The following is a 17,838-nucleotide window of genomic DNA, read 5'->3' on the forward strand; positions in this document are numbered from 1 at the left end:
AAAATGTTAAAATATTAGTAAAATACATTCCATATATGTTTCCACTGTGTCTGGTCCATTCACATTGCCAAGAAAGTTCGCCCATTCTACATTTACACATATATTTTCAAATTAACATAATACAATTTAAACCTGTACTATTATTGCCTACCGAAACGGATATAATCAAAGAAAGACAGTAGCTAGCTAGCACCAAATGGCATTTAAATAAACTCTGTCCTGGCATAGTTCCAGTTCTCTTAGTGTTTTGCTGTTTCACAATGTGTAAATAAAGCTTTATAATTCTGTAGGAAATGACATGCGCATACCGGTACACCAGCGGTGAATTGGTTTTACGTGAATTCTGTAGGGAGAAATTGGCCCGTTTTTCTTATTCAATATTGTTCATACAACAGTAAGCGACAACACATCACCACGGGACGAAAAGAAGATCTGAGCTGTAAAAAAATATGCCCAAGAACAAAGGTAAAGTGTTAGAATTGCCGTCTTTTCCCGTAATGTGTGGCTATCTCTGTCCGGCATCTCTGACTAGCCTACACCGGGGGTTTTTTTTGGTTTGTCAAAAAACTCATTTCGCATCGTGGGCCAATACGGCCTAGGGAGATGTCAAGTGGGCCGGACCATTAAAATTATACCATACTCTGCTATAAATAACCAAAAAATCATGTCTTTCCTTTGTTTTGGTGGTAAAGAAGCACAAGAAACATTAGGAAAATATTGAAATTTAATGAACTATCCTTTTACAAAACATTTCATGAAACACCTCATATTTCCTTAGACAAATGTGCAATTTACTTTTATCATTCACAAATATGCATTGCAACTGATCCCACTGATTGTACAAAGGCACAAAACTTTAATTGGTACTGAAAAATATAGTAATGCACTTTAAGATTAAATGAGACTTTTAAAGAAAGGACCCGCCAGCAATTCGTTAATCTTATCTCTTCTCAGTTGTCCTTGCAAGCCGTCATATTTTTCGCTGTGATGAGTCTCGTAGTGGCGTCGAATATTATATTCCTTCAATACCGAAACTTGTTGCAAACACACCAAGCACGAAGGTTTTCCGTGCATCTCTGTAAATAAATAGGACGTGGTCCATTTTTCTTTGAAAATTCTACACTCCTTATCTACTTTTCTCCGTTTGGATAACGACATTTTGGCTAATGAGGGTGTAGCGGAGAGGTAGGACCAAGGTATTAACAACGTCGTAACAAGCAGCAGATGGCGCATTGATACCGTCTGCTGTTTTCAGTCTGTCTCAGTGATGCAGCTTGTCTTCTACTCTGATGGAAAGAGTGCGCCCCTTAGCGGATAATCCATGAATTGCAGCGAATTAAAAATATTAATTCCATGTCTTTTATGCATTTTTTCCACTTTCAAATTATCCTGCGGGCCTGATCGAACCTCCTTGGGGGCCGGTTCCGGCCCGCGGGCCGTATGTTTGACACCCCTGAGCTACACGCATTGAAAACGTGACAAATTGAATCAAAGACTGTAACCTTCTAGTTTAGCTAGTTAACCAGCATAATGTCTAGTTAACCAGTAACTAGCTAGAGTTCATGTTCAGAAGTAATGTTACGTACAAGCTAGCTAAGTGAAGTTTACAGCAGCCAGCTCGCTATATTGTTTTTTTAAGTGGAGCAAATTAATATCATTCTGTCGTTAAACTAAGTTAGCCGGTTTGCTCATCACTCACGATACTAACACCGGCATTTAGGTAACGTTATTTATTCAGCTTACAACACCCATTCACACCCCAGTCACTGGTTACACTTGCCTGAAGAAATTTAACAGGAAGGTTTCAAGTACTGGCTGTAGTAGGCCATATGGCTTATCTGCGGTCTGTATTCCTGTAAAACATCGTCACATGTTGCTATACCCACATGCTCCTCTTGTAGATTATGATACAGGGAGAGAGGAATGTGGGGTTCACATCACAGCCTAAAATAGTAAACTCAGCAAAAAAAAAGAGAAACGTCCTCACTGTCAACTGCGTTTGTTTTCAGCAAAAAATATAAATATTTGTATGAACATAAACAAGATTCAACAACTGAGACATAAACTGAACAAGTTCCACAGACATGTGACTAAACATAAATTGAATAATGTGCCCCTGAACAAAGAGGGGGTCAAAATCAAAAGTAACAGTCAGTATCTGGTGTGGCCACCAGCTGCATTAAGTACAGCAGTGCATCTCCTCCTCATGGACTGCACCAGATTTGCCAGTTATTGCTGTGAGATGTTACCCCACTCTTCCACCAAGGCACCTGCAAGTTCCCGGACAATTCTGTGGGGAATGGCCATAGCCCCCTCACCCTCCGATCCAACAGGTCCCAGACGTGCTCAATGGGATTGAGATCCGGGGCTCTTCGCTGGGCATGGCAGAACACTGACATTCCTGTTTTGCAGGAAATCACGCACAGAACGAGCAGTATGACTGGTGGCATTGTCACGCTGGAGGGTCATGTCAAGATGAGCTTGCAAGGAAGGGTACCACATGAGGGAGGAGGATGTCTTTCCTGTAACGCACAGCGTTGAGATTGCCTGCAATGACAACAAACTCAGTCCGATGATTCTATGACACACCGCCCCAGACCATAACGGACCCTCCACCTCCAAATCGATCCCGCTCCAGAGTACAGGCCTCGGTGTAACGCTCATTCTTAGACGATAAACGCGAATCCGACCATCACCCCTGGTGAGACAAAACCGTGACTCGTCAGTGAAGAGCACTTTTTGCCAGTCCTGTCTGGTCCAGCGACGGTGGGTTTGTGCCCATAGGCAACGTTGTTGCTGGTGATGTCTGGTGAGTACCTGCCTTACACAAAGGCCTACAAGCCCTCAGTCCAGCCTCTCTCAGTTTTTTGCGGACAGTGTGAGCACTGATGAAGGGATTGTGCGTTCCTGGTGTAACTTGGGCAGTTGTTGTTGCCATCCTGTAACTGTCCCGCAGGTGTGATGTTCGGATGTACCGATCCTGTGCAGGTGTTGTTACACGTGGTCTGCCACTGCGAGGACGATCAGCTGTCCGTCCTGTCTCCCTGTAGTGCTGTCTTAGGCGTCTGACAGTACAGACATTGCAATTTATTGCCCTGGCCACATCTGCAGTCCTCATGCCTCCTTGCAGCATGCCTAAGACATGTTCACGCAGATGAGCAGGGACCCTGGGCATCTTTCTTTTGGTGTTTCTCAGAGTCAGTAGAAAGGCCTCTTTAGTGTCCTACGTTTTTATAACTGTGACCTTAATTGCCTACCGTTTGTAAGCTGTTAGTCTCTTAACGACTGTTCCACAGGTGCATGTTCATTAATTATTTATTGTTCAATGAACAAGCATTGGAAACAGTGTTTAAACCCTTTACAATGAAGATCTGTGAAGTTACTTGAATTATCTTTGAAAGACAGGGTCCTGAGAAAGGGAAGTTTCMTTTTTTGCTGAGTTTATTTAGGTTAGCTAGCTATTGGGCTCAATAATCACAGGTCAAGGGGAAACTCAAGACCTTTACCTTACATAGCTACTGTAGTTAAATACACTTACAGGGCCTTCAGAAAGTATTCATACCTCTTGACTTATTCCACATTTAGTTGTTACAGCCTGAATTCAAAGTTGATAAAATGTTGCTTTTTTTCTCACCAACTACACACAATACCCCAAAATGACAAAGTGAAAACAACATGTTATTAGAAATGCACATTTATTGAATTTGTTGTTACAGCCTTAAGAATGTATTTCTGGGTTAGTCTCTGAGCTTTGCACACCTGGATTGTACAATATTTGCACATTTTTCTTCTTAAAATTTTTCAAGCTCTGTCAAGTTGGTTGTTGATCATTGCTAAACAGCCATTTTCAGGTCTTGCAATAGATTTTCAAGKCGATTTTTAAATCAAAACTGTAACTAGGCCACTTAGAAACATTCAATAACATTCAATGTCYTCTTGGTAAGCAACTCCAGTGTACATTTGGCCTTGTATTTTAGGTTATTGTCCTGCTGAAAGGTGAATTTGTCTCCCAGTGTCTGTTGGAAAGCAGACTGAACCATGTTATTTTCACATATAGAAAGAACATTTCTTTCAATAAACAGACACTATTGTGGAATAACTACAATGTTGTTTATCTATCCTCAGTTTCTCCTATCGCAGCCATTAAACTCAAACTGTTTTAAAATCACCATTGGCCTCATGGTGAAATCCCTGAGCGGTTTCCTTTAGAGGTCGACCGATTATGATTTTTCAACGCCGATACCAATTATTGGGAAACCAAAAAAAGCCGATACCAATTAATCGGCCAATTATTTTTATTTATTTGATGACAATTACAACAATACTGAATGAACACCTTTATTTTGACATAATATAATACATCAATCAAATCAATTTAGCCTCAAATAAATAATGTTCAATTTGGTTTAAATAATGCAAAAACAAAGTGTTGGAGAAGAAAGTAAAAGTGCAATATGTGCCATGTAAGAAAGCTAACGTTTAAGTTCCTTGCTCAGAACATGAGAACATATGAAAGCTGGTGGTTCCTTTTAACATGAGTCTTCAATATTCCCAGGTAAGAAGTTTTAGGTTGAGGTTATTATAGGACTGTTTCTCTCTCTACCATTTGTATTTCATATACCTTTGACTATTGGATGTTCTTATAGGCACTTTAGTATTGCCAGTGTAACAGTATAGCTTCCGTCCCTCTCCTCGCTCCCCTACCTGGGCTCGAACCAGGAACACATCGACAACAGCAACCCTCGAAGCATCGTTACCCATCGCTCCACAAAAGCCTCGGCCCTTGCAGAGCAAGGGGAACAACTACTCCAAGTCTCAGAGCGAGTGATGTTTGAAACGCTATTAGCGCGCACCCCGCTAACTAGCTAGCCATTTCACATCGGTTACACCAGCCTAATCTCGGGAGTTGATTGGCTTGAAGTCATAAACAGCTCAATGCTTGAAGCACAGGGAAGAGCTGCTGGCAAACGCACGAAAGTGCTATTTGAATGAATGCTTACGAGCCTGCTGCTGCCTACCACCGCTCAGTCAGACTACTCTATCAAATATCAAATCATAGACTTAATTATAACATAATAACACACAGAAATACGAGCCTTAGGTCATTAATATGGTCAAATCCGGAAACTATAATTTCGAAAACAAAACGTTTATTCTTTCAGTGAAATACGGAACCATTCRGTATTTTATCTAAAGGGTGGCATCCATAAGTCTAAATATTCCTGTTACATTGCACAACCTTCAATGTTATGTCATAATTACGTAAAATTCTGGCAAATTAGTTCACAACGAGCTAGGCGTCCCAAACTGTTGCATATACCCTGACTCTGCGTGCAATGAACGCAAGAGAAGTGACACAATTTCCTTAGTTTAATATTGCCTGCTAACATGAATTTCTTTTAACTAAATATGCATGTTTAAAAATACATACTTCTTTGTATTGATTTTAAGAAAGGCATTGATGTTTATGGTTAGGTACATTCGTGCAACGATTATGCTTTTATCGCAAATGCGCTTTTGTTAAATCATCCCCCGTTTGGCGAAGTTGGCTGTCTTTGTTAGGAAGAAATAGTCGTCACAGTTCGCAACGAGCKAGGCGTCCCAAACTGCTGCATATAGCCTGACTCTGTTGCATGGAACGCAAGAGAAGTGACACAATTTCCCTAGTTAAAATAAATTCATGTTAGCAGGCAATATTAACTAAATATGCAGGTTTAAAAATATATACTTGTGTATTGATTTTAAGAAAGGCGTTGATGTTTATGGTTAGGTACACATTGGTGCAATGACAGTGCTTTTTTCGCGAATGCGCTTGTTAACTCACCCGTTTGGCGAAGTAGGCTATGATTCAATGATAAATTAACAGGCACCGCATCGATTATATGCAACACAGGACAAGCTAGATAAACTAATAATATCAGCAACCATGTGTAGTTAACTAGTGATTATGTTAAGATTMATTGTTTTTTTTAATAAGATACGTTTAATGCGAGCTAGCACCTGACCGTGGCTCCTTGCTGCACTCACATAACAGGTAGTCAGCCTGCCACGCAGTCTCCTCGTGGAGTGCAATGTAATCGGTCATGATCGGTGTCCAAAAATGCAGATTACCGATTGCTATGAAAACTTGAAATTGGCCCTAATTAATTGGCCATTCCGATTAATCGGTCGACCTCTAGTTTCCTTCCTCTCTGGCAACTGAGTTAGGAGGGGCGCCTGTATATTTGTAGTGACTGGGTGTATTGATACACCATCCAAAGTGTCATTAATAACTTCACCATGCTCAAAGGGACATTTCATGTCTGCTTTTTTAAAACCCATCTACCAACAGGTGCCCTTCTTTGCGAGGTATTGGAAAACCTCCCTGGTCTTTGTGGTTGAATCTGTGTTTGAAATTCACTTCTTGACTGAGGGACCTTACAATTATCTGTATGTGTGGGGAACAGAGATGAGGTAGTAATTAAAAGATCATGTTAAACACTATTACACACAGACTCATACAAAGGTCTCCCTCGCCCTCCATTTGGCAAATCAGACCATAACTTTATCTTGCTGATTCCTGCTTACAAGCAAAAARTCAAACAGGAAGTACCWGTGACYCARTCAATWSYGAAGTGGTCTGATGAAGCGGATGCTATGCTACAGGACTGTTTAGCTAGCACAGACTGGAATATGTTTCGGGATTCATCCGATGGCATTGAGGAGTTTGTCACCAGCTTCATTCATTGTTTAAAAAAATAAAATACTATTAAACTTTTATTTAACTAGGCAAGTAAGTTAAGAACAAATTGTTATTTACAATGACGGCCTACCGCTTCGTGATGAGCGGTTACAATGATGGTTGATGCCCCTATTAATAAGTGCATTGACGACGTCGTTCCCACAGTGACCGTATGCACATATCCCAACCAGAAGGCATGTATTACAGGCAACATCTGCATCTGAACTAAAGGCTAGCTCAAAGTGGGACACTAACCTCGACGATTATAAGAAATCCTGCTACGCCCTCTGACGAACCATCAAATGGGKAAAGTYTCAGTACAGGACTAAYATTGAATCCTACTACACTGACTCCGACGCCCGTCGGATGTGGCAGGGCTTGCAAACTATTACAATCAACAAAGGGAAGCACAGTCACGAGCTGCKCAGTGACGCTAGCATACCAGACGAGCCAAATGCCTTCTATGCTCGTTTTGAGGCAAGCAACACTGAACCATGCGTGAGAGCACCAGCTGTTCTGGACTACTGTGTGATCAAGCTCTCAGTAGCCGATGTGAGTAAGACCTTTAAACAGGTTAACATTCACAAGGCCATAGGGACATACGGATTACCAGGAGGTGTCTAAACTGACTTCTCCCTGACCCAGTCTGTAACATGTTTGAAGCAGACCACATAGTCCCTGTGCCAAGAACGCCAAGGTAATCTGTCTAAATGACTAGCGCCCCGTAGCACTCACATCTGTAGCCCTGAAATGCTTTGAAAGGCTGGTCATGGCTCACATCAACACCATCTCAAACACCCTGGACCCACTCCAATTTGCATACTGCCCCAAAAGATCCACAGATAATATTTATATTGCGCTCCACACTGCCCTTTCCCACTTGGACAAAATTAACACGTGAGAATGCTGTTCATTGACCACAGCTCAGCGTTCAACAACATAGTGTCCTCGAAGCTCATCACTAAGCGAGGGTCCCTGGGATTGAACACCTCCCTCTGCAACTGGATCCTGCACTTCCTGATGGGGCGCCCATCAGGAAGTAGTGAGCATAGCCAACAACAAATCTGCCACGCAGACCCTCAACACGGGGGGCAACMCAGAGATGCGCGCTTAGTCCTCTCCTGTACTCCCTGTTCACCATCAACTGTGTGGCCGTGCGACTCCAACACCATTAAGTTTGCTGACAACACAATGGTGGTGGGCCTGATCACTGACGACAATGACACCGCCTATAGGGAGTAGGTCAGAGACCTGGCAACACCAGTAAGACAAAGGAGCTGATCGTGGAATGTGTTGAGAGCTTCAAGTTCCTCGGTGTCCACCTCACTAACGATCTGTCATGGTCGTGAAGAGGGCACGACAACAGCTCTTCCCCCTCAGTAGGCTGAAAAAATGTGTCTTGGGCCCTCAGTCCTCAAAGTTCTAAGGCTGCACCATCGAGAGCATCTCTATTGGCTGCATCACCGCTTGATATGGCAACTTCTTGGCTTCCTACCGCAAGGTGCTAAAGAGGGTTGTGCGTATGGCCCAGTCCATCACTGTTCTCGAGCTCTCTGCCAACCAGGACCTCTATACCAGGCGATGTCAGAGGAAGGCCCTAAAAATTGTCAAAGACTCCAGCCACCCAAGTCATAGACTGTTCTCTCTGCTACCGCATGGCAAGCGGTACCGATGCACCAACTCTGGAACCAACAGGACCCTAAACAGCTTCTAACCCCAAGCCATAAGACTTCTAAAAACTACTGCTAAATAGCTAATCAAATAGCTTCCTACCATTACCTGCATTGACCATTTTATTTGCACTGACTCTATGGACTCACACTGGACTCTACTTTTACACTGACACCCCAACACACTAGATACACACACATTGATGCGACACACTCACACACTTTCCTACTCACCAAATACGCTGCTGCAACTGTCTTCCCCCCCCACATTTTGTTATGTTACTGTTATTCTGAAAAGGATCAAATAAATAAAAATACTCAGCATACTACATACAGTACACCATAATGACAAAGCGAAAACAGGTTTAGACATTTGCWAATTTATTGAAAATAAAAAACATACCTTATTAACATACATATTCAGACCCTTTGCTATAAGACTCAATTGAGCTCAGTTGCCTCCATTGATCATCCTTGATGTTTCTACCTTGATTGGAATCCACCTGTGGTAAATTTAATTGATTGTGTTGAGGCACAGATCTGGGGAAGGGTACCTAAACATTTCTGAACAGCATTGAAGGTCCAAGAACACAGAAGGGCCTTGGTCAGGGAGGTGACCAAGAACCCGATGGTCACTCTGACAGAGCTCCAGAGTTCCTCTGTGGAGATGGGAGAACCTTCCAGAAGGACAACCATCTCTGCAGCACTCCACCAATCATGCCTTTATAGTAGAGTGGCCAGACGGAAGCCACTTTTCAGTAAAAGGCACATGACGGCCCACTTGGAGTTTTCCAAAAGGCACCTAAAGGACTCTCAGACCATGAGAAAAAAAMATGATCTGGTCTGATGAAACCAAGATTGAATGCTTTGACCTGAATGTTAACCTCTTGGCGCACGGATCCCTTTAACGGGATTATTTTCGTAAATAACCGCTGAATTGCAGAGCGCCAAATTAAAAAATACAAAAAATATTTATTTTCATGAAATCACAAGTGAAATATACCAAAACACAGCTTAGCTTGTTGTTAATCCACCTATCGTGTCAGATTTTGAAAATATGCTTTACAGCGAAAGCAATCCAAGCGTTTGTGAGTTTATCGATCACTAGACAAAACATTACGAACAGCTAGCAGCAATGTAGATTGGTCACGAAAGTCCGAAAAGCAATAAAATTAATCGCTTACCTTTGATGTTTGCACTCACGAGACACAATAAATGTTCCTTTTGTTCGATAAATATTATTTTTATATCCAAAAACCTCCATTTGGTTGGTGCGTTATGTTCAGAAATCAACAGGATCCAGCAGTCAAAAGATTCCAAATAGTATCCGTGAAGTTCGTAGAAACATGTCAAACGTTTTTTATAATGAATCCTCAGGTTGTTTTTAACATAACTAATCGATCATATTTCAACCGGACGGTAAACTATCAATACTAGAGAGAAAGAAAATGTCGAGCAACAACTTTCGCGCGCATGAACTAATCAAAGGACACCTGGCCATCCACTGACGCATTTTGATAGATCTCGCTCATTTTTCAGAATAAAAGCTTGAAACTGTCTAAAGCCTGTTCACAACCTGTGGAAGCCATTGGAAATGAATCTGGTTGATATCCCTTTAAATGGAGGATAGGCAGGCAATGGAACAGGGATTTTTCAAAATAAGATATGCATATTCTAGCATCTGGGCCTGAGAAATAGGCCGTTTACATTGGGAACGTTATTTTTCCAAACATAAAAATTCTGCCTCCTAGCGTCAAGAAGTTAAGAGTCACGTCTGTAGGCAACCTGGCACCATCTCTACTGTGAAGCATGCTGGTGGCATTACCATGCTGTGGGGATGTTTTTCAGCGACAGGGACTGGGAGACCCAGCCAGGATCGAGTGAAAGATGAATGGAGCAAAGTATAGAGAGATCCTTGATGGGAACCTGCTCCAGAGTGCTCAGGACCTCAGACTGGGGTGAAGGTTTACCTTCCAACAGGACAATGACCCTAAGCACACAGCAAAGACAACGCAGGAGTGGCTTGGGGACAAGTCTCTGAATGTCCTTGAGTGGCCCAGCCAGAAGAATGGGAGAAACTCCCCAAATACATGTGCCAAGCTTGTAGCGTCATACCCAAGAAGACTCGATGCTGTAATTGCTGCCAAAGGTGCTTCAACAAAGTACTGACTAAAGGGTCTGAATACTTATGTAAATGTATTATTTCAGTTTGTTTGAGCAGAAATGTCTAAACCTGTATTTGCTTTGTCATTTATGGGGTATTGTGTGTAAATTGAGGGGGGGAACTATTTAATCAATTTTAGAATAAAGCTGTAATGTAACAATGTGAAAAGTCAAGGGGTCAGAATACTTTCCGACTGCACTGTATATGTACAGTACACAGCTACCTCAATTACCTCGTACTCCTGCACATCGACTCGGTACTGGTACTCCCTGTATATAGCCATGTTATTTTCTTCTCCCCGTATATAGATGGCCATGTTATTCACTGTATTTATTCCTCATGCCGCTATTTATTTTGATGTATTTCTTTTTTTACCCCTTTTTTCTCCCCAATTGGTAGTTAGTCTTCTCTCATCGCTGCAACTCCTGTACGGACTCGGGAGTCGAAACACAACCCAACCAAGCCGCACTGCTTCTTGACACAATGACTACTTAACCCGGAAGCCAGCTACACCAATGTGTCGGAGGAAACACCATACACCTGGCTATCGTGTCAGTGTGCACTGCGCCCGGCCCGCCACAGGAGTTGCTAGTGCACTATGGGACAAGGACATCCCTGCCGTCCCCTAACCCGGACGACGCTGGGCCAATTGTGAGCCGCCCCATGGGTCTCCCGGTCGCGGCCAGCTGCGACAGAGCCTGGACTCGAACCCAGAATCTGTAGTGACACAGCCAGCTCTGCATTAGACCACTGCGCCACTCAGGAGGCCTCGTGCCACTATTTCTAGTTTATATCTTGTCTTTAACTCTGCACTGTTGGGGTTGCAAACTTAGACTTAAGACCTTTTCAGCTAAATATTTTCTATTAATTTGTAAAAATGTCTAAAAACATTATTCCACTTTGACGTGTGTGTGTGTATGCCAGTGACACAATCTACTTTATATTTTTTTCTTCAGGCTATAACACAACAAAATCTGGAAGAAGTCGAGGGCTGTGAATATATTCTGAAGATACTTCATACAGTCTGGATGAGAGTGTCTGCTAAATTACTAAAAGTGGTCTGGTCTGACTGAATTTTTTTCTCTCTGTCCTATCTCCAGGTAAGGGAGGAAAGAATCGTAGACGTGGAAAGAATGAGAACGAGTCAGAGAAGAGAGAGCTGGTGTTCAAAGAGGATGGGCAGGGTGAGTGGAGGGAGGGAGTGAGGGTGATGGGGGAGTACAGGGGTCTCTGCCAGGGCTTGTGTGAGGTGCAGGTTTTTGCTCCAGCAAAGCAGTAACATGGCTGATTCAACTAACCAACTCTTTGTTCAAGACATGATTGGTTGATTAGTTGGTGTGTTACTGCTTTGGCTGGAGAAAAAGCCTGCACCTACACCAGCTCTAAAATAAGACTTGTAAAATAACAACTGCCAGTCTCTTCCCTGTATAGAATACCTCAACTGCTCCCAACAGTGTTCTAGATTGAATGTGCAGCTCCCTTTTGTCCAGGGTTTTGGGTTACAGATAGAACTAGAGCCCTGTTTTAGAGCAGACGTATTGCATTGAGGGTGTAGGCATTCAAACGTAATGATCAGCATGTCTATATTCAGTGGGAGCAGTGTATTCCCTCCTGTGCTGTAGAGTACATAGTTGAAGTCAGAAGCTTAGCAAATACATTTAAACTCAGTTTTTCACAATACCTGACATTTAATCCTAGTAAAAATTCCCTGTTTTATGTCAGTTAGGATCACCACTTTATTTTAAGAATGTGAAACATCAGAATAATAGTAGAGAATGATTTATTTCAGATTTTATTTCTTTCATCACATTCCCAGTGGGTCAGAAGTTTACATACACTCAATTAGTATTTGGTAGCATTGCCTTTACATTGTTTAACTTGGGTCAAATGTTTCGGGTAGCCTTCCACAAGCTTCACACAATAAGTTGGTTGAATTTTGGCCCATTCCCCCTGAGAGCTGGTGTAACTGAGTCAGGTTTGTAGGCCTCCTTGCTCGCAAACACTTTCTCAGTTCTGCCCAGAAATGTTCTGTGGGATTGAGGTCAGGGCTTTGTGATGGCCACTCCAATACCTTGACTTTGTTTTCCTTAAGCCATTTTGCCACAACTTTGGAAGTATGCTTGGGGTCATTGTCCATTTGGAAGACCCATCTGCGACCAAGCTTTAACTTTCTGACTGATGTCTTGAGATGTTGCTTCAATATATCCACATAATTCTCCTTCCATCTCTTTTGTGAAGTGCACCAGTCCCTCCTGCAGCAAAGCACCCCCACAACATGATGCTGCCACCCCTGTGCTTCACGGTTGGGATGGTGTTCTTCGGCTTGCAAGCCTCCCCCTTTTTCCTCCAAACATAACGATGGTCATTATGACCAAACAGTTCTATTTTTGTTTCAACAGGTCAGAGGACATTTCTCCAAAAAGTACGATCTTTGTCCCCATGTGCTTTTGCAAACCGTAGTCTGGCTTCTTTATGGCGGTTTTGGATCAGTGGCTTTTTCCCTGCTGAGTGGCCTTTCAGGTTATGTCGATTATAGGACTCGTTTTACTGTGGATACAGATGCTTTTGTACCTGTTTCCTCCAGCATCTTCACAAGGTCCTTTGCTGTTGTTTTGGGGTTGATTTGCACTTTTCGCACCAAGGTACGTTCATCTCTAGGAGACAGAACGCGTCTCCTTCCTGAGCGGTTTGACGGCTGCGTGGTCCCATGGTGTTTATACTTACGTTCTATTGATTGTACATATGAACGTGGTACCTTCAGGCGTTTGGAAATTGCTCCCAAGGATGAACCAGACTAATTTTTTTTCTGAGGTCTTGGCTGATTTCTTTTGATTTTCCCATGATGTCAAGCAAAGAGGCACTGAGTTTGAAGGTAGGCCTTGAAATACACCCACAGGTACACCTCCAATTGACTCAAATGATGTCAATTAGCCTATCAGAAGCTTCTAAAGCCAAGACATCATTTTCTGGAATTTTCCAAGCTGTTTAAAGGCACAGTCAACTCAGTGTATGTAAACGTCTGACCCACTGGAATTGTGATACAGTGAAATAATCTGTCTATAATTAATTGTTGGAAAAATGACTTGTCATGCACAAAGTAGATGTCCTAACTGACTTGCCAAAACTATAGTTTGTTAACAAGAAATGTGTGGAGTGGTTGAAAAACAAGTCTTTTTTTAATGACTCCAACCTAAGCGTCTGTAAACTTCCGACTTCAACTGTAGGTGTGTCCCTGTCCTGTGATGTTGAGTCTTTCTCTCTCTCTCTCTCTCCTGTAGAGTATGCTCAGGTGATTAAGATGTTGGGTAATGGGAGGTTGGAAGCCATGTGTTTTGACGGAGTGAAGCGGCTCTGCCACATCCGAGGAAAACTGCGGAAAAAGGTCTCACACACACACACTCCCATCACACTGAAACAGAGGAAACCCTGATGCTGACTCAAAGCTTTTTTCACTATGGACTGTCAACTGTTACACTGTATGGACTCTGTAGTGTATCTAATTAATTTAATTTGTGTTTTCGTTAAGTATTCAGACCCCTTGACCTTTTCCACATTTTACATTACAGCCTTATTCTAAAATTGTATTAAAATAAATAAATAAATAATCCTCATCAATCTACACACAATAGCCCATAATGACAAAGCAAAATCAGGTTTAGAAATGTTTGCAAATGTATTACAAATATTTCAAAAATGTATATGACATTCAGACCCTTTACTCAGTACTTTGTTGAAGCACCTTTTTGCAGCGATTATAGCCTCAAGTCTTCTTGGGTATGATGCTACAAGCTTGGCACAGCTGTATTTGGGGAGTTTCTCCCATCCTTCTCTGCAGATCCTCTTAAGCTCTCTCAGGTTGAAGGGGAGCGTCACTGCACAGCTGTTGTCAGTTCTCTCCAGAAATGTTTGATCGGGTTCAAGTCCGAGCTCTGGCTGGGCCACTTAAGGACATTCAGAGACTTGTCCCCAAGCCACTCCTGCGTTGTCTTTGCTGTGTGCTTAGGGTCATTGTCCTGTTGGAAGGTAAACCTTCGCCCCAGTCTGAGGTCCTGAGCGCCCTGGAGCAGTTTTCCATCAAGGATCTCTCTGTACTTTGCTCTGTTCATCTTTCCCTCGATCCTGACTAGTCTCCCAGCCCCTGCCACTGAAAAACATCCCCACAGCATGATGCTGCCACAACCATGCTTCACCGTAGGGATGGTGCCAGGTTTCCTCCAGACATGACGCTTGGCATTCAGGCCAAAGAGTTTAACTTGGTTTCATCAGACCAGAGAATCTTGTTTCTCATGGTCTGAGAGTCCTTTAGGTGCCTTTTGGAAAACTCCAAGCGGGCTGCCGTGCCTTTTACTGAGGAGTGGTTTCCCTCTGGCCACTCTACCATAAAGGTCTGATTTGGTGGAGTGCTGCAAAGACCTTCCTTCTGGAAGGTTCTCCCATCTCCACAGAGGAACTCTGGAGCTCTGTCAGTGACCACTGGGTTCTTGGTCACCTCCCTGACCAAGGCTCTTCTCCCCGGATTGCTCAGTTTGGCCAGGCGACGAGCTCTAGGAAGAGTCTTCGTGGTTCCAAACTTCTTACATTTAAGAATGATGGAGGCCACTGTGTTTTTGGGGACCATCAATGCTGCAGAAATGTTTTGGTACCCTTCCCCAGATCTGTGCATGGACATAATGCTGTCTCTGAGCTCTACAAACTACCTCATGGCTTGGTTTTGGCTCTGACATGCACTGTCAACTGTGGGACCTTTTTATATAAACAGGTGTGTGCCTTTCCAAATCATGTTCAATCAATTGAATTTACCACAGGCGGACTCCAAACAAGTTGTAGAAACATCTCAAGAATGATCAAAGGAAACAGGATGCACCTGAGCTCAATGTATTTAGTCTCATAGCAAAGGGTCTGAATAATTATGTAACTTTATTATTGTTTCTTATTTTTAGTTTATTAACAAATTCTAAAAACCTGGTTGCTTTGTTATTATGGGGTATTGTGTGTAGATTGAGGGGGAAAAAATGTATTTAATACATTTTAGAATAAGGCTAATTTAACAATGTGGAAAAAGTCAAGGGGTTTGAATACTTTCCAAATGCACTGTATATTAGCCAAACCTTTAGATTGTTATCCATTCATCTGATTAATTCCTCAAAACATTCTTATGTTTCTCTCCTCTCTTCTTTCAGGTGTGGATTAACACGTCAGATATCATCCTGGTGGGATTGAGAGATTACCAGGTGAGATGACCAGCAACATACCACTGCAGTTGTTGTAGGGTGTGAGTCTGCGTTTGTTTGTCACTGTATCATAAAAATAGGTTTGGGTTTCTCTCTCTCCCCTATAGGACAACAAAGCTGATGTGATCCTGAAGTACAATGCAGACGAGGCCAGAAGTCTGAAGGCTTACGGAGAACTGCCGGAGCACGGTGAGTACCAGGAAGAGTAGCTGTCCCTACGGTAACAGCTAATGGGGTTTGGAAGCTAGTTGAGGAAAGGAAGCTAGTTGAAATGATTGAGGCACACAGACCATGACAGCCACTGTTGACTGCTCTTTCTTGCCCAATTTCTGTGTTGTTTTGTTTGCACTTCCCTGTTCTCTCTCTGATACCTGCTCTTTCTGTGTCCTCCCTCTCTTAGCCAAGATCAACGAGACCGACACCTTCGGTCCTGGGGACGATGAAGACATCCAGTTCGATGACATTGGAGATGATGACGAGGACATTGATGATGTAGGTGCTAAATCTATATTTGTATTGCTTTCTGAAAGTTTAAACTTAGAAGTGTGTTTTTAATTCCCTCTCTTCTCTTTTCCCCCTCTCTTCCTTTAGATCTAAGGACCTTCTACCAGAGGGTATGGTTCGATTTTCCCCTCCGTGCTGAAAATCAACACATCCGAAAATCAACACAGGACTTCTGTACCCCACACACACACCAAATTTCAAGGAGGTTGACCCTCCCAATTTCTCATTGGTGCCATGACTGCAGCTACTCACAATCTCTTGCGTTATCTTTTTAATGTATTTATATCAATTTCACACAGAGTGGAATTTACTTACAAGTACAGAATCTCTGGATTCGCAATAAAAAGATCAACCATTTTATGTTTGGTATCATTGTAGTTGAAAGTTAACATCGCTCTTTAAATTAGTTAGGATGATTTTTATTTATTACGAAACACATTACTCCTGAAGTTGCCTCTGTATCCTTTGGAATGTTTGTTTAATTCGATATTGTATTCCGATGACATTTTGCAATTACAGAACGATTTGTTTGTATTGATCAATGCCTAGTTGAAGGCTCTACCGCCCTTCTGTTTTTCAACAGTGTCTGTATTTTTCTATTGTTTCCCCATGTTTGTTTGTCTGTTGGTTTTAGGTTTGTTTTGATCCACTACCAGAGGGATGTCACAAAGCATCACTCGGTTTAAGCAAGGTAATTCAAATAAATGTTTTTAGTTTGGGTTATTTTCCTAAGCTATTCTTGAATATGGGTTGTCTCATCAATTATTCCATGCCTATTTCTAGAAAAGATTTACTTATTTTAGAATATTATGGAATGTTATTTATCTGTTATCTTCTTGGTCCTGCTTTGTGACACCTCGCTGTCTGTCAGAGAAAACAGCTAGCTGCTAACTAGCCGGGTGCTCCAGTGTTGCGCAGGTTGGAATTTGTTATGAATCTTGCCGTGGAGGCGGCACTGCATTGGTCGCTAGCTGGCCCAGCCACAAAGTCCTAACCCTAATGCCTGACTCAAACCTTCAATTAAGACCAAAAAGCACTGTTTTGTTTTCATACATTTTTATGATATAGACAATTTTTACTTTGCACTTGGTTCATTTAGTGCAGGGATGGGCAACTCCAGTCCTCGGCGGCCGGAGTGGTGTCACAATTTTTCTGATTAAACTAATTGGCTGATTAAACTAATTGCATTCTAAACTGAAGATCATGATTAGATGATTTATTGGAGTCAGGTATTTTAGCTGTGACATAGTGGAAATCGCTCAGTTCTACCTCCAGGGCAAGATTCATGACAATCAACGTCAACCTGTGTCTGTTGCTGCCCTAGTCAATTCCTCTGTTCCTTTACTGTCATGCCTAAGATGTTGCCAACTCCTCTATGGATGCCAAGCCTTGCATGACAACACATACAGTATATGGGACCAGCCTAGATAAATATCACTGGACTGTGTCTGTCTTGAACACCACTGCCAGTGCTTGTGTGCTGAGCTATAATGTACTATGATGTCTGATGGCTCACTATAGGGATTTCCAATAAATAACTTAATTCCA

General features: G+C 42.4%; 1 protein-coding gene across 1 annotated transcript; it reads left to right on the plus strand.

The window, feature by feature from the left end:
• Positions 1 to 298: 298 nt before the first annotated feature.
• Positions 299 to 17,838, plus strand: LOC111972842 (eukaryotic translation initiation factor 1A, X-chromosomal). The gene is made up of 7 exons (XM_023999956.3): positions 299 to 465; positions 11,656 to 11,739; positions 13,834 to 13,937; positions 15,736 to 15,786; positions 15,894 to 15,975; positions 16,187 to 16,278; positions 16,378 to 17,838. The coding sequence occupies exons 1-7, from the start codon at positions 450 to 452 to the stop codon at positions 16,381 to 16,383; spliced, it is 435 nt and encodes a 144-aa protein (XP_023855724.1). The 5' UTR covers positions 299 to 449; the 3' UTR covers positions 16,384 to 17,838.

This window comes from Salvelinus sp. IW2-2015, linkage group LG14, assembly GCF_002910315.2.
Source record: "Salvelinus sp. IW2-2015 linkage group LG14, ASM291031v2, whole genome shotgun sequence".
Classification (NCBI taxonomy): Eukaryota; Metazoa; Chordata; class Actinopteri; order Salmoniformes; family Salmonidae; genus Salvelinus; species Salvelinus sp. IW2-2015.

Coding starts and splice junctions, on each gene's coding strand:
- LOC111972842 (XM_023999956.3), top strand. Junction 15,787..15,893: donor TGGGATTGAGAGATTACCAG/GTGAGATGACCA, acceptor TCTCCCCTATAG/GACAACAAAGCTGATGTGAT. Junction 15,976..16,186: donor CGGAGAACTGCCGGAGCACG/GTGAGTACCAGG, acceptor TCCCTCTCTTAG/CCAAGATCAACGAGACCGAC.